Source organism: Poecilia reticulata, chromosome 13, assembly GCF_904066995.2.
Source record: "Poecilia reticulata chromosome 13, P_reticulata-male-v2, whole genome shotgun sequence".
In the NCBI taxonomy this organism is placed as follows: Eukaryota; Metazoa; Chordata; class Actinopteri; order Cyprinodontiformes; family Poeciliidae; genus Poecilia; species Poecilia reticulata.
This window is the reverse complement of record NC_088842.1, coordinates 26,813,511-26,840,837: the sequence shown is the minus strand read 5'-3', so window position 1 is coordinate 26,840,837 and position 27,327 is coordinate 26,813,511. Positions and strand designations below refer to the sequence as shown.

The 27,327-nt window shown below is 39.2% G+C and overlaps 2 protein-coding genes across 4 annotated transcripts; both read left to right on the top strand.

Annotated features, from left to right (window-relative positions):
* The first annotated feature begins 321 nt into the window (after positions 1-321).
* fhdc4 (FH2 domain containing 4) lies at positions 322-8,360 on the top strand. Its single transcript, XM_008426316.3, has 12 exons — positions 322-1,164; positions 1,574-1,969; positions 2,853-2,914; positions 3,537-3,639; positions 3,753-3,838; positions 4,006-4,106; positions 4,198-4,268; positions 4,357-4,464; positions 4,977-5,047; positions 5,130-5,247; positions 5,351-5,515; positions 5,597-8,360. The coding sequence occupies exons 2-12, from the start codon at positions 1,613-1,615 to the stop codon at positions 6,875-6,877; spliced, it is 2,523 nt and encodes an 840-aa protein (XP_008424538.1). The 5' UTR covers positions 322-1,164; positions 1,574-1,612; the 3' UTR covers positions 6,878-8,360.
* Positions 8,361-10,036: 1,676 nt separating this feature from the next.
* Positions 10,037-27,032, top strand: LOC103474981 (tripartite motif-containing protein 3-like). 3 transcript variants are annotated; one of them, XM_081614946.1, is made up of 13 exons: positions 10,037-10,211; positions 18,340-18,520; positions 18,988-19,228; positions 19,336-19,487; positions 19,592-19,772; positions 20,428-21,157; positions 21,302-21,405; positions 22,243-22,410; positions 22,526-22,694; positions 23,926-23,985; positions 24,216-24,286; positions 24,849-24,989; positions 25,077-27,032. In XM_081614946.1, the coding sequence occupies exons 2-13, from the start codon at positions 18,375-18,377 to the stop codon at positions 25,227-25,229; spliced, it is 2,316 nt and encodes a 771-aa protein (XP_081471072.1). In that variant the 5' UTR covers positions 10,037-10,211; positions 18,340-18,374; the 3' UTR covers positions 25,230-27,032. The 3 variants fall into 3 exon arrangements, with proteins under 3 accessions (XP_081471072.1, XP_008424535.1, XP_008424537.1); XM_008426313.3 differs by having other exon boundaries at positions 10,037-10,367; XM_008426315.3 differs by lacking the exon at positions 23,926-23,985 and having other exon boundaries at positions 10,037-10,367.
* The last annotated feature ends 295 nt before the right edge of the window (positions 27,033-27,327 follow it).

Below are 27,327 nucleotides of genomic sequence, written 5' to 3'. Positions count from 1 at the left end.
TGCATTTTCACTTGTGGGTAATAACTCTCACTGCTGTTCACTGGAGTCCCAAATTCATAGTTTCAGAGTGATGAATGTCAGTGTCTTTGTTTCTCATCTGTTGGATTTCTGCAGAACCATGGGCGGTTGTAGATGAGAGCAGCATTGTGGGAAAAGCAGCACTTTGTATCAGCATTTAAGCACCCCCAAATGGCTGCCATGGGAGATTAAAGGATTTCTCAAACATACATGGGGAAATCAAAGCAACACTATGTTGCTTTTGATGAGGGAATCACATTGTAACATATGTTAAAAAAATTAACATAATATTCCTGCTTTAGCAACAAATTAAAAGTTAAGGTGTACTTTTAGCTTCAGACAAATTGAGAATTTGCAGCTCCAAAGCTGCAAGTAATATATAACAAAAATATTGAAGTTTGTGTGTGTTTAATCCTTTTGTTCTGTGCCACCATTGAAATAATAATAGTAAAATGAATTAACAAAAAAACACTGGCCCCACCTTGGCCACCCCAACTAAATATGGTCTAGAGCCGCCACTGGGTCTAACAGTAATCACCTGGGTGAGGCTAGTGAAAGTGAACTCAGAAAAACAAACAAAAAGTTTTTGATTAATCACAGATAATTCATTTGTAATTTTACTGAGGTCACGTGTGAGTCATAATTTTAAACCTTTCGTGCAAAACTGAGAAGATAAAGAAAGGGAATACAAGAGCTAAACAGCAAAGAAAGCGAAAATGGTAAATAAAATAAAAATTAAAATAAGAACTTTGTTTTTTACTTTTCACAGCTTGTGACTTTACCTCAGCGGTGCATAATCGTTCAGAAATTCACAAAATCAATAGGAATTCAGATAGGACACCTATCAGGCAGCCGGAATCCAGCGGTCTGCTCACATGAGCTGCGCGCGGGCTGCTGGACAGAGAATAGCCAACTCCTGCCGTCATGCCCAAAACAACTGCAACTTCGGGCTAAACGCCAGACTTGGCTGTGCTGGGAAGGCGTGGGATATCATGGAAGTGACTTACCTAGGCGTGTCGTCAAACACGCAGTACATTTCGACACTCTCCTCGCCATATCCAAGTTAATGCAACTCGTGCTCCTTAGGATTCAACAGGAGGGCCACAAGGAAGGATAATGGAACAGTTTCATATAGGCACTAAACATGTAAGTTCTTTGATTTACTTTTTAAATCGCCTACCGAAGTTATGATAACGGAAATATGCAGAGAAAAATTTGTGAAAAGATTGTATTCAATATTTTCGTTTTCGAACAAACACGCCATCTTGTCTATTTGAAGCATGATCATGTGTTTTCTTCCAAAAAAGAGACTGACCTGTGAATATAGTCTCTGACTCAAACTGCTGTATCACTTATTTTATGCTACGGGACCTCTTGGAGTAGAGTTGTGTTATTGCAATTAAATGTATTGGAAGAAAACTAAAGATTAAGCGATTTTTGATTTTAATAGCTATAAATCATTTCTATATTCAGTTTCAGCTCAACTTTCCTATTTTGGAACAAGTCTTAAATCAATTGTACTACATAAGATAACATCATGCATGTGTTAAACCAGGATCATTAAGGCTCCCTAAACCTGCTGAGACCCTCAAAGATGCAAGCAGCGAATCCCCCCGCTCCACCACCACCACCACCTCCTCCACTGCTACCACCACCACCTCCTCCACCACCACCTCCAGCTCCTGGACTTCCCCAGCATGGAGGTGGCCTCATGGATTGGGGAGACCGCCGGCGGTCCAGGATGCGCAATTTTAACTGGGAAGCTCTTCCTAAACACAGCGTGATTGGAAAGCACAACATATGGACATCAGATAAGACTGATGGCCAGTATGAGCTGGACACTGATCACATGGAGGAGTTGTTTAGCCACAGCCATGGTCAGCAACATCCAAGGGCCCTGAACCGCTTAAGTGTGAGGGGGCAGCTACCTTCTGGCACTGGAGGAGAGATGGTGAGTTTACCCAGACGGTGTTCTGCTAGATAAGTTCTCATTTAGAAACTGGAGATCAAGGGGTTGAAGCCATACATTGAAATGTTGGGGATTTTGTTGCGGTGTAACATTTAGATATGAAAACTTGTTCCTTTGACCTCAATTGATTTTCTTTCTCCCCCTTGGCTTACATGTGAGATAAACAGAAAACCATCCATCCATCCATTTTCTTGACACCCTTGTCCCTTAGTGGGGTTGGGAGGGTTATAAACAGAAAACATACCTTCAAATTCTTACAGCCTCATGTGCTGGAAATTAGTTATTAGAAATGGATAGAAGTTATCTCTTGTTTAGTTTGTTCAAATAAATGAGAATTAAAAACATATTTTTGAAGCCTTTTAGCTGTTTCCATGAAAAGTTTAGAAAACAGTATCTTAGGAACATTGTGTATGGCTGTAGGATCACTCAGTACAAGGGTGGAGTCTCCCTATTGATCATGTTTGCCAAAGGAAAGAATAATTGTCTCTTTAGAGAACAGTAGAACCTATAGTGACCACCTTATGCCATACATTTCCTCTGTCTATAGATAATCAAACTAATTTGAAGGATTCCAGTTTTGTTGTATAAAATGGACTGAAATTTGTTCCCAAACTTTGACTTTTGTCATATGTAGCTTCTTGGAATAGAACCTAAAGTAAATGTTGTTTTAGAATACAAGGCTATCTTTACTCAGACCGTTCGATAGAAACAACTCAAAGAAACCTTAACCTTTGGAATCGGCCGTCTTTTTTTTGGAACACAGAGATGTATGTGATAGAAAAAGATGCTTCTCAAGCCAATAGTGAAATTATCTTAACTGACTCGACTGATTGTTTGCCGTGTCTTTGTCTGTTTCCATCTCCAGGTTACCATCCTTGGCTCCAAAAGGAGCATGAACATTGGAATATTCCTGAAGCAGTTCAAGCGGTGAGTCAGAGGCTGTGCTTTTAGGGTGTAAGTGTTTTTGCTCAACAATTTCTTCATACCGAGGGTAAAAACAACACGATGAGACAGATAAATTTGTGCTTGACATGGCTACATGACGCTTACGAGCCTTTGAAAGACAACATGCCCAGACAGGTCTGATCCATGCTTTGTGACCTCCCTGTGATATTCGGTACAGAACGGTAACTGAAAGTCTTGTACGTGTATTGTCAGAGGCTGTTTGGCAACCACAACAGCCCCAGCAAGAAACAGAACTGTATCGTTGTTTATCCTGTAAAACATCTGTAAGTAAACCGACAGGCTATTCTACTCCAGTGCAAACAGAAAATGTGGAAGGCTTGTTGTGTCATAAGCATTTTTGTAACACAGATTCATCCATCATTTCTTAGCCCTGTACTGCATTTCACTTCTTTATAATTGAAGTCAGGTTTTTGCAAACCATTTTGAACAGGTAGAGGCTTGTAAGCGTCAGGAACTCAAGTCTTTCATGCATACAAAAGGATGATCTTAACATGGACTTACAGCTCATCAGTCACAGGCCTACACAAGCATTAATTTCACTCTGATTGGTTATGACTGGTGATCTCTCCACCTCCACCCACAGCCCTGTGAAGGATCTGATTCAGGACATTCAGTCGGGAAATGGGCTCGGTTTTGGCACAGGAAAACTGCGGGAAATGTGCAAGTTGCTGCCAGATGAGGGGGAGGTATTTATTTAAATTTGTTTGATTAATTTTGCAGAGTTTTAATAAAGGTATAATACCAATGGGAAAGCAAATGACTTGGTTGAATACTTGTGCTTTATTTTTCATTTATTCAGATGAAGCAGTTGGTCGGTTTTAAAGGTGACCCATCAGCCCTCCCTGAAGCTGATCTGTTTATGCTAATGCTGATAAAGATGCCCAGGTAAGCAGATAGATGACACCTCTATGAACAGCAAATTTAAAAATATGCACTACTTTGTGTTGGTTTATGACAGAAAATCTTTGTAAAATTAGTACAAGTGTGTTGCTATAATGTTCAAAGAACTTTTTCAAAGCTGGCTAACAGTTGGTTTACATGTGGTCCGTTAGTTATGAAGAGCGTCTGAGATGCTTGGTGCTGAAGGAGGAATTCTTCACTCTCATGAAGGAAATAAGAGGATTCATTGGTGCTCTCACAGAAGCTGGAAAAGGTATTGTTGTTTGAGCTAATTTCACAATAAACATGACTAATAAAGTAGGACTGGAAACCCTTTCGCTGCTAACACTGCATTTCTTTTTTAGAGCTGTTGGAGTGTGATAATTTACACTCTGTCATTCGCTTGGTGCTGAAAACGGGAAATTACATGAATGCTGTGAGCAGTTAATTTGAACTCTTGATGTATTGGAGAACTTTCCTTTGTGTTTTGCATTACTGACCTGAAGATTTGTGTTTATTTGCAGGGGGGCTACGCAGGCAGCGCAGTTGGCTTCCGTATGTCATCTCTCCTGAAGTTGGCAGATACCAAAGCAAACAAACCTGGAATGAATCTCATGCATTATGTTGTGATGGTAAGTAGTTTTTTGTGTTGTTGTTTTTTTATTGTAAGGTTGCATAATTGAACAGCTGCTAGCACTGTTCTCATTCTTGCTGAGTTCTACAGCTTCCTTACACAGTTCAAATTCAAAACCTGAAGGTTAATTGGATAATCTAAATTGAATTGCCTGTAGACCTATCCAGGATTGAGCCTGTCTTTTGTCTGACAAATTCTGAAGATAGGCCCCAACACCCCAAGACTCTGCGAGGATAAATAAGTGTGCAAAGATGAGGAATAGATCAACGTACCATTTAGTCGACACAGCTGAGCATCAAAAAATTTTTTTTTCCTTTTTAAACCATTCTCTGTAAACTCAAGAAATGATGTGAAAATCCTGATCTATCAGCAGTTTCTGAAATAATTAGGTGATGCCTTGTGACTGGCTAATTCATTAAATCTTTCCAAACAGATGTAGCTAATAAAGTGGTCTGTGATTAAATCTTTGAAGAAATGTGATTCTTAAGCTTAATTGTGTGTTTATCACAGCAAGCAAAGAAGGTAGATGTGGCACTGCTGAAATTTCCAGACCAACTCAAACACATTGAAGCTGGATCAAGGTAAAAATGAGCAAAATAATCTTCTTGTCCTTATATTTGGGATGCAGTCAAAATGTTGATGAATATTTCAACATTATTTCAGGATAATTAAAGGTGACATTGAAGCTGAGATTGAAAGACAAAAGAAGAAAGTACAAGTCGCCAAAGCAGACACTTTGAAACAGGAAGAACTAAAAGAGCAGATGGAGGGTTTTCTAAAGGTAACCGTTGCCTTCAGCAGTGGGAAATGTTGAACATTGTCTTAATTCTTAATGCGTAAAACTATGAATCAATTTTCTAATTACTTATTTGGGTTCAATTTAGAAAGCTGATGTTATTTTGGAAGAAGTAGAGACTCATTTTGAAGAACTTCAGGCTGTAAGTGACTCTGTGGCTGAGTACTTCTGTGAAGACTCCAAGACTTTTAAGCTGGAGGAATGTTGTTCTATCTTTCATTCTTTCTGCCAAAGGTTTATCCGGGCTATGCAGGTAAATCTACACACTGGCATGTCTCTTGTATTTGCTATACAAATCTTGCTCTGATTCATTAACGTGGAGATGTTTCTGCAGGAAAACAAGGCAAGAGAGATGGCAGAGATGAAACGGAAACACATCGATAGATTAGAGAATGCAGCCAAGCGCCGTTCCACTGCAACCTGTTCAAGTAGAGACAAGGAAATGGAGGGTGTTGCATTAGAGTATGTTCTACAGAACGCCCTAACTAAACGCGTCTCTAGGAGGAGACTGGGGAAGCCTTCATCAACCAATGGAAGCCCCACAAGAGGGAGTCCAGTTAATGGGAGCCTGTCAGAAATCAATTCTCAGACAAACTTTTCAAATGGAACGCTACAGCACAGGAACACTTTCAGAGCCAAAGATATGGTCAAAAAAGAGTGGAATTCTGCATCTGAGCTCACGGAGAACTTTCCACAAAAACAAGAACAGTCACATTTCCAACAGAATGACTCTAAAAACATAGCTACCTTTGAAGAAAAGACAAAACCGTTGGGCAAAGTGTATTGCCAGGATTCTATGAGCCAATCTAAAACAACCCACACTCTTCCCAAAATTAGGTCTACCTCTTCAGCCACTGCTGAAGATGATGAAGAGGAAGATATACAAGACAATAATGAGGAAGAGGCGCAGAAGTTGCGTGAAGCCGCTAGAAAGGTTTTGAAGTACCAGAACAGTCATGGAAGTTCTTCCTCTGTGGATCACTCTCTGGAAAACCAGAAATGCCCTCCTGTCAAGAAGACCTTGGCTCGCCGGTTCACCTTTGACGAGGAAACGCAAAGATATCCTGGAGACCCAACCAATGAGGATTTGATTCAGTTTTTGCTTGGCCCACTCTCCTCAACGAAACGCAATCTTGGCCGCCGACACACTATTCCTACTAAAGTTTCTAAAACGCAAAAAGAGAAAGAAAATGAGCAGACTCAGTCTTCATCTAGAAGTCCAAATCCTTTGGCCCAAATCAAGGAACCCCAGCAAAAACAGGGTGTTGAACACACACCTTCAAAAGAGGCATTTGATTTCTCTGACATTTCAAACAAGATAAAAAAATCTCATATTCTGGATCAGAATTCTCCATCGGCAGAAAAGAAAAGTAAACCAAGCGATTCCTTGGACCAGGTTTCAGAAAGAGGGCTTCAGGAAAACAAAGGACAGAAGTCAATAGAGCGCAGAGAGAGCCACCAACACACTAATGTTGAAAACATTCTTCCCAGGAGTGTGTGGTTAAAGACTGAGAGCTCTGGATATTTTTTCAGTTTCTTAAGACGCCTTGGAGACATGAGCAAATCACCGAGCAGCAAAGAAGCTGCTCCTGAAGGCACAGATTCAAGTGTGTAGGCTTTATATTAAAAAATGATGGGAAACGGTTGTATTAATTTAAAATGTAACTTATGTGTTACTTAATCAGACGTAAATATAGTTGATTTGTCGTTACGTTATAGTAGTATAGCTTTTTAATTCTTGATTTTGATAGAAAAGTAGAGGTATGAAAGGAAGTCGTGAGAAATTGTTAGGGGAATGTTTTATTAAGAGAAGACATTTCACATGTTTTACCACTAGGTGGCGAGAGTTAACAGTGATTGGGTTGAATACAGATTCATTGAAACTTTGCAGGTAGTTTGTAAGTTGTTGATTGCTAAAAGAGAGGGAGACACACATACTGTGAGATATAAACATCTATTAAAGAGACTCGTCACATTTTTATTTTATTGAAGTCATTTACATTCAATTACATGTTGGATAATTTAAAAAAATGCTTGCATTGTGTGTCTTGGTCTGGAAAAAAAAAGCAGTAACCAAATAGAAAGTGCAGAGAAAGTGATGAGAAGGTCAAAGATAAGAGATTATGACATTGCGAAATGAATATATGTTAGGATTTTTATTTGATTTTTTTTTTTTTTTCTGTAGTGATTGTGTGTAATGTCTGCTTGTTTACAGTTTGGTTAATTTTATGTTGTGCAATTGTGGTTTTATTTGCAAGCTCTCATTCCTCTGATTCTCAGCCTCTGGTTGCTGTTGAAGCTCACCAAAGGAGCAGCTGCTTGTCATTTCTCTCAGTCACGCTGAATTCAGCTATTGTTTTTATGTGAAATGGGTCAGTGTTACAAAGGCTGTCTGTATCTGAGCAGAGCTGAATGAGGGCCAGTATTTGTCAAAGAAAAGAATGCTGACTCTAACTGGAGAAGATATGTTTAATATTGTTACAAAAACTTGACACTGTTTAAATTATAGCAGAACCTGTTGTCATACAGAACAGCTAAATTACACCTCCGTTGTCCTCCTTTAATTTGGAAAAAAAAAAAAGACAAAATCTCACAGAAGCCCCAATCTTTTGTGACATACATAGAAGTTGCTAATTTATGTTGAACCTTTTTGGATATTTCACTGTTTAACATAGAATATAGAAACTCTACTATTATTTGCTGGTTCCAATTATGCGCAATGACGCAATGAAAATGAGTAAAATCTTTGGAATTATCAGACTGATAGCTGTTATTGTTTCTTTGAAAGAAATTATTTAAATGACTGTGACATATCAACTTTAAAATTATAAAAAAATTAAAACATTGTGTACCATTTTATCTTTAAAACTCTTTCTATATGTATGAATAGGTCATTTAGAAAATAGGACCTGTATGCATGAATAAACAGGAGTCATGTCTAGTGTCCAGCTTACTGTATTTATGTATATTTATGATCAGAAATTCCACACAGATTTGTACTTTCATTCAAAATGTTAATATAATTATTTAATACCATGTATAATATGTGATTTTTTTTTTAAATTGAGTTTGATTTATTAAAAACGTGTAAACAGAAATCTGGGTTCTTTCCTTGTGTGTATATTGTGAGGCTGTCTCAGTCCTGGTGATCTGCTGCTGTCAGACTGCAGCAGCCATCTTGACTAAGCTGGAGGCAGTCTCTATGGCAACACCGAGTTGGAGAGTAGAAGTCTGTGTTTGCCCTTTACCTCAGACCCCACCCTCTAATAAATCCCCCACTGAATGCATCGGCTCACTCATCACAGACACAGTAGAGTACATCATCATGCAGCGCCACCTTCTGACATTCATCTGTTTGCCAAAGAAGATACAGTATTTTGACCATCTTCTGAAGTAAAACTTCAGATTCAAAGGTGTTGTGCACAATTTTTTTTTCTTTAGAAGTTTTGAATCTTCAACATGTAAAGAGAAGTATGTCCAGTACAGCTGCAATCAATATTTTTTATACTGTGTATGTATGCATGAAAAACTATTCTTTCCTTAGTGAAAGCAGACTCATCCAGTAATATGACCTGATCTGTATTTGTTAAAAAAAAAAAATTCAGCTGTATTGTTTAGTTACAAGAAAGTGCAAACACTCAGATGTCTTTTTAAAGTTAATTCCAATATGCAACCTTTTCAAAACACATATATCTTATCACTGTCTCCAAACCTAACCCTTGACCTGGAGCCCATCAAATGTATAAACAAATTCTTCAAGCAAATCCTCCACAGTTCTTTTTTCTTCCTTTGTTTGTTTGTTTATTTATAGGATATTTCAGTAATTGTGCCACATTCCCACTCTGCAGGCCTGGAAAAAGTATTAAAACAATTTTAGGGTTGGGGGAGCTTGTTTATTTGGACAGATGACTTTAGAAATTATGGAATTTAAAAAAATAAATAAATGAAAAATGATTTCATGAAAAGTTTTTAAGTGCCAAAAGCCTATACTTATCCATCAATTTGTTGTACTTTGCTTTCGTGAAAGAAAGTTGGATGTTATAAAAGTTAATGTTTTCAAGAAAAATAATGCTGATTTAATATACAGTATTTGGACATTAAAATGCCCCAGGGAAGGACATTAACAACATAGATAATTACTTAAGTAATTTTACATTTTTCATTCCCTGTCTTAAATTCATACATAATATTGTGCATAGAAGATCATCTGGAAAGACAGGCCAGTTTCACAGTTTTTTTTTGTGGATGTGAATTTATGTGGCCCCTCTTCACCCCCTTCCTCTTGGTGGCACCACTACCAACCCACAGGCCCCCAACCTCTTACCTCCGGCCATGGTGATGACTCTCACTGACATCATACTCTGAGTATTTGACAATTTTTCTTTTGTAGTTTTTTTTTTTAATCGCTCTACGGAGAACAGAGTAAAATGAAACTCTAAAGTAGGCAAATCAAGCCAGTTAGTACAGAACTGCTTAATCTAGATCTACATTCATGTTGTATTCACAGTCTAACAATACTTTGCATACCAGCGATCTGAATTTTCATTGCAACAAACTGCATCCTTTGTCCTTTTAAGGGTAATGGGTGGTTGCTAAAAAAGCCAAGCCCCTTTGCACCAGACGGGCTTCTTCCTTTTAGTCAGATCCTGAGATGTCAGCTCATTTCCATATTCCCTGCCCCCTCCTTCTTCTATTGGCTCATTCAACTCCTCCCACTGGAGATTTGACCAATGCTGCATGTAATCCACGCCCATTCTCTCCTCCTTTCCCGCGTCCTCTTCCTTACTGTCCCCGTCTTCTTCCAGACAGACCCTGCCCTTTCCTTTATGTCGCCCTGTCTGTTGGGTTCTGTTGAGAATCGAGGAGACTTGACAATGGAAATCTTTCTCCACCGCCTGCAGTGCTGACCCTCCGGTTCCTCCTGCTTGGGAGAGTGTGTGTGTGTGTGTGTGTGAGTACAATCCAATCTGGGCTTGTCATTTGTTTTTGCGGGATCGCGTTTCTGCTTTCTCATCTTGTTTGGAGTCCTCCATAATGCGATGACCAGGGAGGGAGGAAGCAGATGAATAATTGATTGGCCCATCTGAAGCAGCTGCTGTGCACTGGTAAATCACAGAGGGCCTCTTTATTTGTGATAATGTGGCGTTCTTTGTTATAGTACATGTTCTCTTCGTTATCTGACAGCGGGGATGCGTTGAGGGTTTTTATTTCAGCTGTGTATGCATAAAAAAAAATTCTGCTGTGCTTCAATTCTTTGCTGCTTCCCCCAGCAGCCCACTCAGTTCTCCATTTTGGCTCTGAGCTGGCTGCCGGCTGGGCTCTGTGGCAGGTGGGCATCTCTGCTGCAGTCTGAGGGCCGGGCTGGGCTCTGCAATCAGCCATACATGCGCTTTTGTTTCGAGGATTAGGGGGATCTTTGATTGCATGTCTGATCTGAATTTGTATAGAGTTTTGCAGCTGGGCAGCTCTCAGAGGCTCGTCTAAATATGTCAGCCCATGACTACTTGTGCGATTGCACTGCAGCAACAGCTCTGAGAGGGATGCATCAGTCTTGCACCTCTGGCCTAAACAGTGAGCCGATAGGTCTTTTTATCCCTTGATGTCGTTGCTTCTTTAATTATGTTAAAAGGTTATTTTAATGAGAGTAGATTGTTGAGGTGATTTATTTATTTTTTTCCTCCCTCTTTCTCTCTGGCTGCTTTCACTGGGTCACTGAGAGGTTGCCAGACGGTCCTGGATGCTGCGCCAGAGGGCAGATACTTAGCAGTTGTTCCATGTCTGTGTCACGGATTCAGATTTCTCTTGGTTTTCATACTCAATATGATCTTTAGACGGCCTTCTTGTTTGTAAACATACAAAGGAAAGTGATAGAAGTGCATCTTCTGAAATGGATTAAACATTTTATGTCCAGTTTGGCCAGATCCAGGATGACCTTTGAACCCAGATTGGATCATGTGGCAGTAAAAAAAAAGATCAATCATGGACTCTGTTTTTTTTTTTTTTTTTTTTAATTCAGTGCTCCCTGTTATAACACTAACCAAAAACAAACCATAAATTCAGTGTTTAGGGCAAGACTACTTACTAAGTAAATCCAAAAAAACTTTAAAAAAATAGTTTCAGTCTGAAAATTGTTTAATAATATCTTTAAAATGTGTTTGTTTTTGACTATACATACGTTAGCAAAAATGTAGAATTTCAGATTATTATCACCTTTTGCTCTTCTGCTCTTAGCAGAGTGACACGCAGACAAACACGTCAATATTAGCTGGTTGATTACAGGTAGTTGGATTGTGTGTTCCAGTACAGCTGCAGTCAAAGACATTAACCAATGTAGTTTTAAAGCAATGCAGCAGTAATATGAGTGCTGTGTGTAACAACAGAGGAGACGATGCGTAAATGTGTCTGTACAATGATTGCAGTAATTTGAGTGGTGCCATTTTATGTTTTATAACATAACTGAGATTTGTCATTTTTTGAAAGTTAGTCATGGTTCTAAATAAGTCGATTAGTCTTTCTTGTAAGTGGGGAAAAGCCTTCTTTCAGGCAGTTCACTGATGGTGTGTAGCAACAGGTGGGGGAGGGGCACCGCTTTGTCACGTTTTGCTCTGTGATCAGAGAAGGCACTGGTCACTCCAGCACTTTCTCTGGAATGTAATTAAATTACTTTTGAACCATAGTTGAGGATTTTAATAGCTTTGAGACAAAAGTTTGGATCTTTTAAGATGCTCATTGTCTCTTGTATAACTGATAAATCCTTGATTGAACTTCATTTCAGTTTAACTGGACTCCATCTGTCCATCCATCCATACATACCGGTTTTCCTTGCAAGAGCCAGGTCGCTATCTTGATTTAAATAAAATGAGTGTGTAACAACAAAGGAGAAACTACATAAATTTGTACAATGACTTTCAATCACATCACCTGGATTAGTTAACATTTAAAGGAAATCAAGTCAGGATTTAATGTTTTTATCCTGATCAAAAGCCGTTTGACCTGTCTAAATCATTTTAACATGCACTTGTTTTATAATTCTTCTGTAACTTGTGGCAGCGTGAGTTGTTTATTTAAAAAAATCATAATGCTCATTACAAAATATGCCAGAGTTAGATGTGAAGGCTAGTATCAAGAATAATAAAGAGTTATGAAAACAATAAAAAGAAACATACAGTATTTATTGATGAAGATAATTGACATTTGTGATTATGATAAATTAAACAAAACAGATACATGTAATATCTTAAGTTAAAGGCTTTGTAAAATATGCCTCTCACTTTGGGTCAACTTTGCCACACCACCAGGCAAATATATTTTCAAATAAATCTTTAATTTCTTCATCCTTGATTCTGACCATCCTCTTATCATGCAGCCACTGAAGTCATTTATCCAAAAGTTTAAATTATATTTTCATCCACTTCACACACTGACCCTCTGTAATTGAATAATTTGGCTATCAATTGTCTTTTTTTTCCCCACAGAAGAAAATATGTTATAAACACTGAAATGTGGCTCACAATCGGAGGACCCACAACAATTCTGTTGTTTCTACAGGTGTATGAATGTTGCAGGCACTGCTGATGCATTGATTGACCTTTTCTAGAGTCTGTAGTGCATGTTGTGTCTGCAGACACATGGCCAGCATGCCGCATTGTCTTCTGCCACTGTTTATAGTGGGGTAGCGTGGAGTGATATTTGCCAATGTGAAGCTGTCACTTTGTCATACCTCCACTCAGAGGCTGTTGCAGTTTATCAACCTTACAGCGAAGATGACTTAGAATGTAACAATTTAAAGTGAATACGTAGCATAAATTGGCAGTATTTAGCTAATTTATAATGCATTCAATGTCCTTGTAGTTAGTGAATAAAAGCTCTGTGCTCAGTTTTTCTTTTCAAATTGATCTACTTGAAAATAATTTGACAAAGAGAAGTCTATACTATCACACAGTCTTGAGACCTTGACCTGTCACACCACAGGTTGCTTTCTGCCTTTTAATGAAAAACTAACATTCATACTGCAGTTTATGTCTGTGGCCTTTCTGACAGAGACTGATGTATTCAGACAGATTCCTTCAACTGGTGCAGCCAAGCGGAAGCAGCAGGGCTAGTTAGTTTTTGTCCAAGGTACTGTGTGTTATGTGGATAATGACTGATGAGTCATCATGGAGCTATAGCACCCCTGATGCCCTCTCAGCCGTCTCTTTTTAAAAAAAAGGAAGAAGGAAAAAAAAAAAAACTGTGGGCGACTCTCCAACATCACCAACAGTTCCTGTTCCCTGGATTGTCAATATCACAAATGAAACAATGCAGTCGGTACGCTAGAGCTGCGTTTAAATGAGGTTGCCCGTTTCTGGATTTACTGCTTAGTTAATACTTTGCTTTAAAACAGTGGGATTTAAAGCTCCAACAAAATAGTTAGAGCATTACTGCTGACAAGGGACTTTAGATAATATAGAGAGCACTTCCTGAACTGCCTTCCCCACTTTAATCTGCCTGGCTAGCTGTGTAATGCACTGCAGCCTTCTTTATACCTAGAAACTATCCAAGCAGACTGCAGGAACAATTACTGCATGAAGACATGGGAGCAAGTGGCTGAAACATAAACTGCAGTCTATTTTTAAAGCCCCATCTTGACAGCATATCACAGAGGGCCAACACTTCTGATTTCAGGTCAGTGAGGCTTTTGGCAAAGTTTGCTTGACCAGTACAAAGCAGACAGCTGAAACAAACTATCCCAGGTTTCTGTTCTGCTGTGCTACACAACAACAAGGATAAATATCATAGTGCTTGTAGTCCCACACGGAAGTAGTAAAATGTTCAAATATTTATTTCGGGATGCACAATAACATCCGAGTCCACCAATGTTAGTAATTTCTTTTAAACAAAAAAGTGCCAGTCACATAACTAAAAATTGGCTTTGTATCAATCTAGCTAGCTAGCCATCATTCTAGCTATCCTATATATATGTAGCTAACTATCTATCTAGCCAGCTAGTCCCTATTGTTTATTATTACACACTACTCATTGAATGTAATTGTAGAAAACATATGGCTTCCATGGTTTTCTTGCACACAAATTCATTTGACATATGTCGGGTCTAGAAGAACACAATTACTTGCGTTGTGGAATCTAAAAAGAGAGCCACCATTCCTTCATTTCATATTGTTATTAATGTAACTGTGTGAAAACGCCATTAATAGAATAGGGGCTGGTCAGGAAGCAGCTTTAAATAAAAGTACATGGATCTTATTGAGTATTTATCCATTTTAATGTTTGTGTTAATATCTTAGTTTGAAACTCTGCTCCATGTCTACTACATACAGTCAGAGCTTTTCAAACACAGCTTTTCTTGTCTAGAAATGAATGACCTAAAGGCTACTTCATTATACCAGTTACCGTAGTTCAACTATTCTACTTAACAGAAAACCATAATTGCGTTCAACCACATTTTGAAACCTAAACAGTATTATTGATGCTTTCAAAAAATGACAAAATGGTATAAATCTACACAATAAACACTTACAACCCTGTTTTATTTGTGATAGTTTTATATGTTTTACTAAGTTCCATGTATCAAAATAGCAAATGCATGTAATAGGTAACATCGTGGTTTCTTTAATAGATATAATGTTGTTGGTGGTAATCGTTTGTCATTTTTTAAATAAAAGTAATTTGGATGTTTTTGCTTTATTTTTGTGAATTACCTCAATTGCAGTATCTTTTTCCTATTCCATAGTCATAATCTCAAAATAAGATGAATGCAATTAAAAATGAGTTATTTACCATTAAAAATGACAGACATATTACACAGAGTAGTGTACAAAGTGATAATCTAGGGAAATGTTTGTTTTAGTAGTTGATGTAGATACTACAGAAATCCTTAAGATTTTTGTAGTACTAAAGATTACATGTCCAGCCTGACAAAGCAGGTCCAGCCACTTTAGGTTGACCTGTTTTTGGTGATTATGGAATAATTTTCTCAGAGCTGATAGTAACCCTGTTTCAATAAAACTGTGTCAAGTACACAAACAACTTATTTCACAGACAAAACCACCCTAAAATCTAGCTTTTCAGCATGTCTGTTGTGATGATCTGGTGACCTTATCTGGTGTGATGAGAACCATTGTGTGTTATTTAACATTTTCTGTGCAGATGAAGAGTTTATCTTCTTCCCAGATTTAAGCTGAATGAACTCAGTGGTGTCATCTGAATGTGTTAGACCCAGTAATCCAGATGGCAGACAGGACCTGACCCCGCAGGAGGGCGTTAAGCCACTTAACTGTAAATACAGGGAGAGAGTGCCAAACAATACTTTGCAATCCAAATAGCTGAATTGGCAAACATTTGCCTTCTGTGCATGCTAATAGAGCTCATACGTGAATTTGCATTTGTAGTAATAAAGTAGGCCTGTATACACATTTTTCGTCTATAAAAACATGTTGCTAGTACTACGACTCTAGTTTTTTTTTTTTGTTTGTTTTGGTGTCATTGTAGATGTATCTGGAAATGTCATTTACTAGCTCACTTAGAACAATGATTGTAAACTTAATCATTTGCACTGATTTTTAGTTTATTCACATTTTGTATTTAGCTTTTCTTTTAGTACACTGGGACCATCTAAGGCCTGCTGTCAGGCAGAGACTGTTTTTAAAGAAAGATGATCTTTCTGTGGTGAGGCGAGTGGGAGGAACCGAGCCAAGAAGGGCTGCTGGGAGAACCGAAGAGCAGCGAGGGAAGGGAAGCGAAGGTGGGGGAGATGGTCGCAGTCCAAAAGGCTGTGCGGCCAGCGAGCCGAGAGGGAGGAGGAGCCTGGAGGGCTTTGGCTCATCAAGCTTCCTCCTGATGTCACTGTCCATGCTGCAGGGAAAACAGAACGGGGAGGGGAGGTCTTCTAGGGGAAACGAAGAAAGCGGGGGGGTCTTACAGGGTTGGGCGAGGTCTTGTTGTGTGGACAGTGAAAGGGACTCTGCTTCGAATCACTTGGGAAGCAGAAACAATAGAGTGCCTGAGAAAATCCTCCAGTTGCAAGATGTCTGGCCAAGATGAAGCCTTCTGACTCTTGAGTGCATTTATATAACTGGGGAAAAAAATGGCAGTGATGAAACATGAAGTATGAAGCGTAGCTGTGAGCAGAGCTGCTGCCATTGTTGGAGGCTGTTTTTGCCTTTGCTGCAGGGAGGAACAGCTGCATTGGAGGCCCGCTTGCTGGAGTGAGACAGGCAGCGCAGTTCACACAGTACGTTTCCCCGTCAACGCGGCAGGCAGACAGGTGGTTCCTGAACTCGGCCTGCTTCGAGTCAGGGGAAGGAACTGGAAGGAATTTGGGGAGGGCGTTTTTTTTTTGTTGTTGTTGGGTTTTTTTAACTTCCTTTTTCTTACTCTCAAAGAAAAAGATCTCATGCATTTAAAGCAAAAGTATGATGGAAAGGTGTACCAAGATTTAACTTTCTGCTTGGATATGAGCCAAATGAGATTTTCAGGGATGTCAAATAAATAATCGTCAACTTAAATTTGACCAAGAAATCAGATTGAAACTAATATTGAGTAAGGTCATGGATCCGGACTCATCCTGTTGCACCGCAGTAAGCAGGATGGGCTTGTTCTATTCATTTCCTCTAACGCTGCAGATTTTACCTCATTTGATTTTTGCATTGTGTGCAGTATCGCACACATGACTTCTTAGACTTTAAATCTGGAAGGCTGTTATATTTTAGCTTCCATGCATTAAAACTCTGCTTCTCAGTAACGCATTTAGCCAATTGAACTGGACCTTCGCCATCATTCAGGTCCGTGTCTGATATCGATCCTAGTGACCAAGCTCATAAACCTCAGGGAAAGTGGTTGGCACATGATGATGATGGAAAAGAGAGATTAATGAAGAATATATGGGTTACTTTCAATCGGTACCAATTATCATAGTATTTGGCGATATCCTTACAATGTCATAATTTTTACATTCTGAACCATTAAGTCATTTTCTGTCAGATGGAGGAATTTCATGTTTTATTTTTAGTGGGGCAAGTAATGACAACAGAATATTATTTGGGTCTAGTTTTCATTTATAATGCTGAATAAGGTCAACCATGATAATTTTGTAATGTATAGTTCATTTTAGTATTGACATACCTTGTTTTTGCACAAATACTTTCCCAGATGAGTTTAATTCCTATATTTTCTAATAATGTGGGAACTAAAAAACCCGAAACTGCTTGTTGTGGTTTTTTGTTGTTGTCATTTTTAATTTTTAAGGTTGTCTTGAGTATTTCTATGAGTAAAGATCAGAAGTGGGACATTTACCAAACTGTGCTGCTTTCATTAGAGAGCAATAAAGTGAGACGTGTCCTACTGATATTAAAGAAAAAGGAAGAATGAGGGGGGGAAATAGTTACTAATCCCTGTTTTTCTTCGATTTTTCTCCAAAACTGTGACCTGAAATCTGATTCAGATGTGAAATATAGATTGATGCTTTCATAACTGTTCTCATGATACAGCAGTATGTTTTCAGTTTGGATTTAATCCCTTGTGAACCTTGTGTACGACATGACAGATGTACAACACATCATAGACATGCAGAGTTAATCTGTGCTTGACCCAGTGATGCGGTTTCATCTGAGCAGAGACCCAGCGTGACATCCTCTTATCTGAACTTCATATAAATAATAAAACTGGCACAGCGTATGGCAAATTATTACCAGGAATCAAACATGAGATGCATTGTAACAGTTTTACATAACATATTTGTGCAGACCAGTTTGAGGTCATTGTTGTGCTCTGTGGCTTAAATCACATGCTTTTTTTTTTTTTTTTTTCCTGCTACTGCTTTCAATTTTTTGGAATTTTTCACACTGCAAGTCAAATGACCTTTGACTGAAAGTCTGAAATGTCTGACAAAGTTTGTTTAGAGAGGAGGAGCACAAAGTGCCAGCTGGTACAGTATTTAAGGGAGGATTTATAATCCCAGCATAACCATGAGTCACTTCCTCCTCGGTTTGTTGAAGCAAACACTCCCTCCTGACCCTGTGTGAATGTTTCCTCAAGGTTTTTCTTAACATTTCCTCTGTTTCTTCCTCTTTGTGTGTGCAGGTTAAGTGGTCTCCCCTTGCCCCCTTCACCTTTGAATGTCACTCATCATGGCCAAGCGTGAGACCGGCAGCACCAGCCCCGTGGTCAGGCAGATAGACAAGCAGTTCCTGGTCTGCAGCATCTGTTTGGACCGGTATCACAACCCCAAGGTTCTGCCCTGCCTGCATACGTTCTGTGAGAAGTAAGATCTCCGTCATTCAGATACGATTTTACTTTTATGTTGAAGTGACTGGTAAACTGTGATTAATATGACAGAAAAGCATTTTATATTCATGGTTCATTTTCTCCCTTTCTTCTTTTCTTGTTTCCTTCTATCTTCCTTCTGTCTCTGATTTTTTTTTTTTTTTTTGCTTTTCCAATGTTCTTCCTCCTATCCTTCCTTGTTTTACTTTTTCCTTTGATCCTTTCCCGTGTTTTTGCTTTCTTTTTTGACTTAAGACCTGAGAGCTCTGGACATGTGTCTGGAAACGTCTGGGTGTTTTGTCATGTAATACTTTAGGAACACTTTAATTATTGAAGATTAACAGATAAAACTATGTTCTCTAGGTTACTACCTTATGGCTTATTGCTTAGCTTCTGAGATTGGTAAAAACAATAGTAACAATGATTCATGTCTGGGTGTCCCTCCTGTCTTTGTTTTTCTTGCAGATGTCTACAGAACTACATCCCTCCCCAGTCTTTGACACTGTCCTGTCCAGTATGCAGACAGACGTCTATCTTGCCGGAGAAGGGCGTGGCGGCCCTTCAGAACAACTTCTTCATCACAAACCTAATGGAAGTGTTACAGAGAGACACAGAATGCAGTCGAGCCGAGGCGTGTAACGTACTGGAGTCAGCCAACGCAGCCTCGACCTGTCAACCCCTTTCTTGCCCCAACCATGAAGGAAAGGTAAACCCCAATAAAAATGACCAAACCAGGACCTTTCCACTTTTGTAAAATTGGCTTTGAGGAACTTGTTGCTATTTTGTCCCTGTGCTCTATTGCGCCCTCTGCAGGTAATGGAGTTTTACTGTGAATCATGTGAGACAGCCATGTGTCTGGAGTGCACAGAGGGGGAACACAGGGAACATGTGACCGTCCCTCTGAGGGATGTGCTGGAGCAGCATAAGTCTGTTCTTAAAAATCAGTTGGACACTGTGCGCAACAGGTAGGATTTTAAGGGATTTGATATGTCACAAGATTTACTTCAGAATTTAGAAATGCTTTTAAGTCAGAAACTTTTTAACCTGTGCTCATCTTTTTCTCTGGAAGATTACCTCAGCTGACAGCTGCCATCGGGCTGGTCAATGACATCTCCAAGCAGCTAATGGAGAGGAAAAACGAGGCGGTGACTGATATCAGTAATACTTTTGACGAGCTTGAGAAGGCATTGCACCAACGCAAGACTGCTCTCATTACAGAGGTGGAAAACATCTGCAGCACCAAGCAGAAGGTCAGAGAGCTATGATTAGTGTGATTTGCATCAGGGCAGAAGACGTGCTGTAATTTTAAGCACATTAGCTCAAGCAATACGTGCCCTAATGCAGCATTTTTCAGAAGTGTTCACACCACTTGATTTTTTTTCCCCAGATTGTGTCTCATTAGAACCACAAACTTTGGGGTATTTGGGGGGGAATTTATAGTTCCACAGAATTGCTAAGTAGAACTAAAAATAGATAGTAAACGTCTAAAAGTCTCATTCAGCTGCTAAAAGTCTGTCATACTTATTCACACTGAAGGTTTTGCTCATTTTTTAACTTTTTTTTTTTTGCAAAATAGCTCAAGCTCAGTTGGATTAAATGGAAAATGGGTTCAGGAGTTTACGTCTTGGAATCTCATTTACATTTTTCATCAGCTCTGATCAGCTTTCTTTTAGACACTCTTGCATAAAGAAAATCTTTATGGGTTGCACAAGAAATGTTTAAAAACCAAGTAATCATTAAAGTTATTTTTTCAAGGTGTAATAAGAAATCAAGGTAACTATGAAATCACTGTTTTTTTTAAGATAAAATCCCATTGAAATCCATTGATGTTTGTGATTTGAAAACATATCCAGGGCACTGTATGGACTTGCGTCTTAAAATGTGTCCATGTTGATTCATCTTTAGGTGCTTCAAACCCAGCTGACTTCTTTGCTTCAGGGCAAAGAGAACATTGAGAGCAGCTGCAGCTTCACGGAACATGCTCTTAGCCATGGCAGCGCCACCGAGATCCTTCTGGTTCAGAAGCAAATGGGCGAGCGGGTCAGCGCTCTGGCGAGACACAGCTTTCCTGAGCATCCTCATGAAAATGGACATCTGGAATGTCAGGTAGAGACAGACGGACTGAGACGCTCTATCCAGAACCTGGGGGTCCTCATCACAACGGGGGCCGTGGGCCATACAAGCGTTGCCACTGGCGAAGGCCTGCGACACGCAGTGGTCGGCCAGCACACCACCATTACCGTCACCACCAAAGACAAAGATGGAGAACTGGTGAAATCTGGGAATGCTGTTCTGAAGGCAGAAATAGCTTCTGCAGATGGAGTTTGCACTGAAGCTGAGGTGGTGGACAACAAAAATGGCACCTACGAGGTCGGGTATTCCCTCCGCTCCGAGGGAGAATTCACCTTCTCTCTGCTGCTATATGAACAGCCTGTGAGGGGGAGTCCGTTCCGCCTCCGGGCCGTCAAACCGTCAGATGTCCTGCAGTCTCCGGAGGACGTGAAGAGAAGAGTGAAGTCCCCAAGTGGAGGAGGGGGCCATGTCCGTCAGAAGGCTGTACGCAGGCCCTCCAGCATGTACAGCACCACCAAGAAAAAGGAGAACCCAATAGAGGACGAGCTGATCTACAGAGTTGGTGGGTTGGAAAACTGTTAGCTCTATTGTTGCATGATGGTTTACACATATGAACAAAGTTGTATAATCTGAGCATCATGCAGCTGAATTGAAATGTACAGCTTGAAGTGTGCATAAATAACCCAAGGTTTTGTTCTCGTGGCAGGGACGAGAGGGCGGGACAAGGGAGAGTTCACAAATCTTCAGGGCATCTCAGCCTCCAGTAATGGCCGCATCGTAGTGGCAGACAGCAATAACCAGTGCATACAGGTCATTAACTATAATCCTGAAGTAGTTATGCTGCATTCCTACCCCCAGTTACAACTTGTGAAGCAAACTTAACGTTTTAATGTGGCCGCTGCTCCCATCAACATTAGTAAGAAGTGGTGAAAACGTGATTTACAAGACGCATATAAAAGTGCATCTAAAATCAATGTTATAAGTAGCGCTTGCAACTCTAAACTTAAAAATTTAAAGTGGTCTTTAAGAAAAATAAAGCTTACAAGGATGTTTAAGAACTATTACAAACAATTTATATGGGTGACGCCATTTTGAAATGCCGACCAACTATCATGCTGTTACCTCGGGTCTGACGTCAAATCCAGCTCCGTGTTTCTACTTCCATTCGTCACCGTTATCAAGCAATTTTTAATTACAGGGTGTCCCCACATCCTTAAAAAGTCTTAAATCCATGCATTTAAAAGCAAGGCCTTAAAATGTCCGAAATATTTGACCTTACTCTACATTAATTATAAGCCTGATATTTTGTTGTGGCGTGGTTCTCGTATATTCTGTTTTTGGTTGTATTTTTGTTTTTTCCCGCGAGACTTTTCTGTCAGCAAAACGGGAACAAAATTGCGCGCAGACATCATTGCGTTTTGTGAAAGGAAAAGATAGAAGCTAGGTGCTAATATAGCCTTGCTAGCAAGCTGGCTTGTTTTTTTTTTTGTTTTGTTTTTTTTTGTTTTGTTTTGTTTTTGTTTTTTTTTTTGCGTCGATCTTGGGTAAATTTATTGCCGGTTGGCATGACTACGTTCGTTTTCGCCACTGACTTACTTCTGTCTCCCACCCCTGCAGAAACCCTGAGTTATATTTTTATTTGTGTAGGTATTCTCCAACGATGGCCAGTTTAAAATGAGGTTTGGTGTCCGGGGTCGATCTCCGGGACAGCTGCAACGTCCCACGGGAGTAACGGTGGACATGAACGGAGACATAATAGTGGCCGACTATGACAACAGATGGATTAGCATTTTCTCCTCTGACGGGAAGTTTAAGGTGAGCAGTGTTTGACAGCTATATATATATATATATTTTATTATTTTCTTTATACACTTGAGTGAATAATACAAGCTAAGTGATAAAAAAATATCTCTTACTCGCCCATCCGCAGAGTAAAATCGGTGCCGGAAGATTGATGGGACCCAAAGGTGTGGCTGTGGATAAAAATGGACACATAATCGCTGTTGATAACAAAGCCTGCTGTGTTTTCATCTTCCAATCAAATGGGAAGCTGGTGACAAAGTTTGGAGCTAGAGGAACCTCAGAGAGACACTTTGCAGGTATTTTCTACTGTTATATGCAAAGTGTGGCTGTTTAAAAATGACTACAGGAGGAAATGCACGTCAACTGAAGCCGCATGATATGGGCCAGATTTACGCATGTCTCTAAAGTTTCATATTAAAAGTGCTTAAGTGATCAGCATGCTGCTGTTTAAGATTAGAGTCGATGTAGATTTCTACATGTTTAATTTTTGTACTAAATATCCACAATCTGCTTATACATCTTGAAGTTTTCAAATTTTGCCTGAATATAGCTTCCAACTACTACTTTTTATTGGGATTTTATGTGATAGACAAACACAAAGTAGCTTAGGATTGTGGAGTGGAAGAAAAAAATGTATTCATGGTGGTTTATGGATACCCCAAGTAAAATCAAGTTCAACCCTCAAAACTCAACTAAATGGTAACATCTGTAATCCACTTATATAGTATATGGAGAAGTTATTAAGAAATTAATCAGAAGCATCCAAGAGACCCATGGTGACTTCTGAGGAGATGTAAAGAGCCACAGCTCGGGTGTGTGGCGGCATCATTCTGTGGTCCAAAAGGGGCAGGGAGGCTGGTCAAATTTGATGGAGAAAATGGATTATGATCATTGGAGCACTTCTGGAAGAAAACATGAAAAATTCTGGAAAAGGTTTGAGACCTGGGACAAATGTTTTCCTCCCCACACGACAACAGCACTAATCAAACAGAATAAGAATGGATTTATTCTTATTGAGCCAATCTGTGGCAAGACTTGAAAACTGGTGTTCATAGGTGGATTTCCATCCAATCTTATGGATGTTGAACTATTTTGCATAGAAAAATTGGCAAAAAAGTTGGTTTCTAGTTAAGATGTACTCTTAAAGACATGCAGTTAATGAGTGGGAAAGGAGTTTAAAACTATTTTTGAAAACTGTATATTTTCTTCTTTCCACATTATAAACTGCTTTGTGTTGACCTATCACGTAAAATCCCAAACAACTATATTGATGTTTGTGGTTGTAACACAACACTGTAGAAAAGTTCAAGTTGTATAAATAATTTAGTAAGTCCTATGCCTTCTGTTTTCCTAACTCATAACCAATCCAGTAAAAGGCATACATTTTAAAGATACTAAAGCATGAAGCAGCATGCTGCGTTTGTGCCTCGCTGAGATGCTGCAAAGATAACTATCGGGCATTTCAAGATGACGCTCACATGTTCTTTAAATTTCATTTCTCACTTCTTCTTTTTTTTTTTCTTTTAGAGAAAAGTGGTGCAAACATTGCACTGGAATCAAAGCTTAGTAAATCTGGTCCTCTTTTCAGTAAGTAACGGATACCACATTAGTCTGAACTGCAACAAAACCCCCAAACTTTTACATGTTCATTCATCAGTTCTGTCACGTCACATCTTTTTCTATTTCACACCGTCCGCTGTCTCTGAGATGACTCTCTTCTTTGTGTTTTTCAAAGTTTGTGGGACTTCCTCTTGCGTGTTGTTCGTCAGTGACTCATAGTTATTCTTTCCCCTTTTTGTCTGCTGTACTGTTTTTAGGTCCTCACTTTGTGGCTGTTAACAACAAAAATGAGATTGTGGTAACAGACTTTCACAACCACTCAGTCAAGGTAAGGCACTCGTATGTCAGAACAATATTTGTTACACAAAACCTCACCTAAAAACTAACGTCGATGTCGGGTCTGTGAAAATGCGTCAGCAGCATGAAAATGGTTCCATTTCCATGTTGGACTGAATAAATAATATGACAGGTGCATATTTCAGATTATATTTTCAGTTTTTTTTGTGGAGCTTCTCTTACCTACACAATTCTTGCTGCCTGTTTGATCACTCTTATCAGAAATAATAAATAAAAAAACAACTAATTTAAATAGGTTATTTTTCCAGAATGGAAACGGCTTTTAATTATAGTTCAGAAATGATGAAAAGGATTGAGGGTTAGACAATTTCAGGAGCTTAATGTTAACCTATCTTATCCATTCTTGTTTTTGTATTTAAGTTGTACTTTATAAAAACATTAGTCCAGCAGTTATCCAACCTGAACGGTTGGGCTCTTTTAAATTATGTTGGTATGTTTCTGTATTCTTCCTTACGTGTGCACATTTCCTTTGATTTAAAAAACCCCAGAGATTCTCTTTTCTTCTTCTTCTCCACGTTTAATCCCGCTGACAGGTGTACAATGCTGATGGCGAGTTCCTGTTCAAGTTTGGCTCCCACGGTGAGGGGAACGGCCAGTTCAACGCTCCGACAGGCGTGGCTGTTGATGCCAATGGAAACATCATTGTTGCAGACTGGGGCAACAGTCGCATCCAGGTTTGCTTCACAATACAAACTGTAAAATCAAAAAGGGGAAATGATATCAGTTGAATATTGGTTTTAAGGGCGGTCTCTTTGCTGTAGGTGTTTGACAGCTCAGGGTCTTTCCTCTCCTACATCAACACGTCGGCTGACCCGCTGTACGGCCCTCAGGGCTTGGCCCTAACATCCGACGGCCATGTGGCGGTGGCGGACTCCGGGAACCACTGCTTTAAAGTCTACCGCTACCTGCAGTAGAGACCCGGGACGGCCATTTCCTCAACTGGGAGCACTGACGACACAACAAATGTAATCCACAGGGTGCAATGATATTTCCAGTACAGCCTTTTGATGTGCACATCAGCATATTTCTCAGATATAACCGTCAACTTGTTTTACCTTTTACGATGTGTATTGAAGGTTGGTTCTCCTTTTTATTCAAACTCGGTAATGTAGCATCCTCGGGACAAATGGTCACACAAATCTATGGATGTGCATTGTTGTGATATTATTCAGCCAGGCTGTCGGTAACACTTTAAGATATAGACTGAAATATTTAATCGGCTCAAACCTTTCCTGATGCATGAAATTTCTTTCTTTTTTTCCCCCCCTCAGTTTCTAGGCAACGGGATAGTGCACATTAGCTGTTTTTACCTTAAAATGCTTACAGTGAAGTGAACAATGCTCTGCTTCTTTAGCAATGGAATGAAATGTAAACATTTCTCACTTACCACCATCTATCATGAATACCACCATCCGTGCATTGGTTTTGCTGTATGTACTGTATATACTGTACATGAATGTACATTGTGTATATTAAGCCACTCTGTATGTAAGTGCTGTTTGATTTTGAAACGCGCAGTGTTTTTGCCTTTTCAGAGCGCAGTAAACAATGAAGGATTTTCGGATTTTTTTACACGTGTGGCAGCTGTTGAAGGAGCTTTTGAACGGCATCCACAGCACATGCATTAGAGATGAGTGTCATATAAATGCTTATTTAAGCAGCACAATTATCTTTGTTTTGTTCGTCCATAGCTGTTTTAAAGGGAAAACTGATGTAAAATGCTAATTTATTTCATTTTCTACTAGCTCTGTCTTTACAAATTATTTTTCTAATTTTTCCTTTGCTTTTTTTTTTTTTTTCTTAAACTTTTAAGGGAGATTTCCCACTTGAAGCAGAATTCACAGGTCCAGGATTTGTGCAGAAGTGCCGCTTATTTCCATGGCAAATTTGCTTTGAAATAAATCCGCATTCAGCATTTGAATTAAAATTATGACCTTTAATAAGCTAGTTAATACCTTTTTATTAAGCGCTGCTGTCTGGCAATAACACTGCACAAATCTCAGGAGAGCCCTCAAAGTTTATACAAAAGTGTTGGTGAGACAATATTAGGAATTTGTATTGTTTTATGCACAAAAATTTAAATTTGGCCAGCTAAAATGACAAAAATTTGGGAAATGGGATCTGAATTCTGTTTTAAGATGTTTACATGTTTGTGTTTTCATAAAAAATGATTTATGTGCATTGTTAGATGGATTGGCAAGTGTACAAGTCAACTCTTAAGACTTCACTCAGAATGATGATTTTATAAGCTACCTGTCTTTTCTGCTCAAGTTCCTGCCTTCATGATGCCAAACTAAAATTCAAAAGCAAAGAGTTGTGCGCAGAGGTTGTTGTTGCTGCTAGTGCTGCTCCTGCTGTTCATTTGTTGTAATGCCAGATGTACTGCAGCAGAGATGAAGGACGTAGTCAAGACGGGCTCCTGGTTCCACTCAGTTATCCACAGCGCTATTTATCATCCAACCACGGAATTTAGTCTTTCACTATGTGGTGCTTTCTGAGCTCAAATATCACTAGTTTAATCTAATGGGGTTTTTTTTATAATCTTAACCTGTTGTTTAAACTGTTGCCAAACAGAAGCAGTGACATCTTTTAAGAGTCAAATGCTCGCCTTTTTAACTTAATTTTTTTTTTAAATGTGTTTCAGGTTTTTCACCTTACCCATATTTTTGTTTTCTCTATGAATATGCACTGGTAATAAAAGCACATGGTTTACTGAACTATGGTAATGAATGTGACTGTTTGTTTTGCCTTTAGTACAATTAACTTATTCCTTACTGTAGTGAAGAGAGTTTCAAGGTGCAATAAATCTTTTTCATAATTTGTAATGCTTGTGTACTATAAAACAAAAACTTCTTGGTGAGGCTCCTTTTGCATGAATAGTGATATAGATGTGATGAGCATTGTGACACTGCTGGGATGTTTCTCATCTATTTCTTGACAATATCCATCAACAGTATTTTGGTTATATTGCAATCTCCTCCCAAAATTATGAAAGAGATTTCGCCCCTTTTT

Coding starts and splice junctions, on each gene's coding strand:
- fhdc4 (XM_008426316.3), top strand. CDS start 1,613: ATGCAAGCAGCGAATCCCCCCGCTCCACCACCACCACCACCTCCTCCA. Junction 2,915..3,536: donor TTCCTGAAGCAGTTCAAGCG/GTGAGTCAGAGG, acceptor CTCCACCCACAG/CCCTGTGAAGGATCTGATTC. Junction 3,640..3,752: donor TGCTGCCAGATGAGGGGGAG/GTATTTATTTAA, acceptor TCATTTATTCAG/ATGAAGCAGTTGGTCGGTTT.
- LOC103474981 (XM_081614946.1), top strand. CDS start 18,375: ATGTCACTCATCATGGCCAAGCGTGAGACCGGCAGCACCAGCCCCGTG. Junction 21,158..21,301: donor CGAGCTGATCTACAGAGTTG/GTGGGTTGGAAA, acceptor TTCTCGTGGCAG/GGACGAGAGGGCGGGACAAG. Junction 22,695..23,925: donor CTCAGAGAGACACTTTGCAG/GTATTTTCTACT, acceptor TTTTTCTTTTAG/AGAAAAGTGGTGCAAACATT.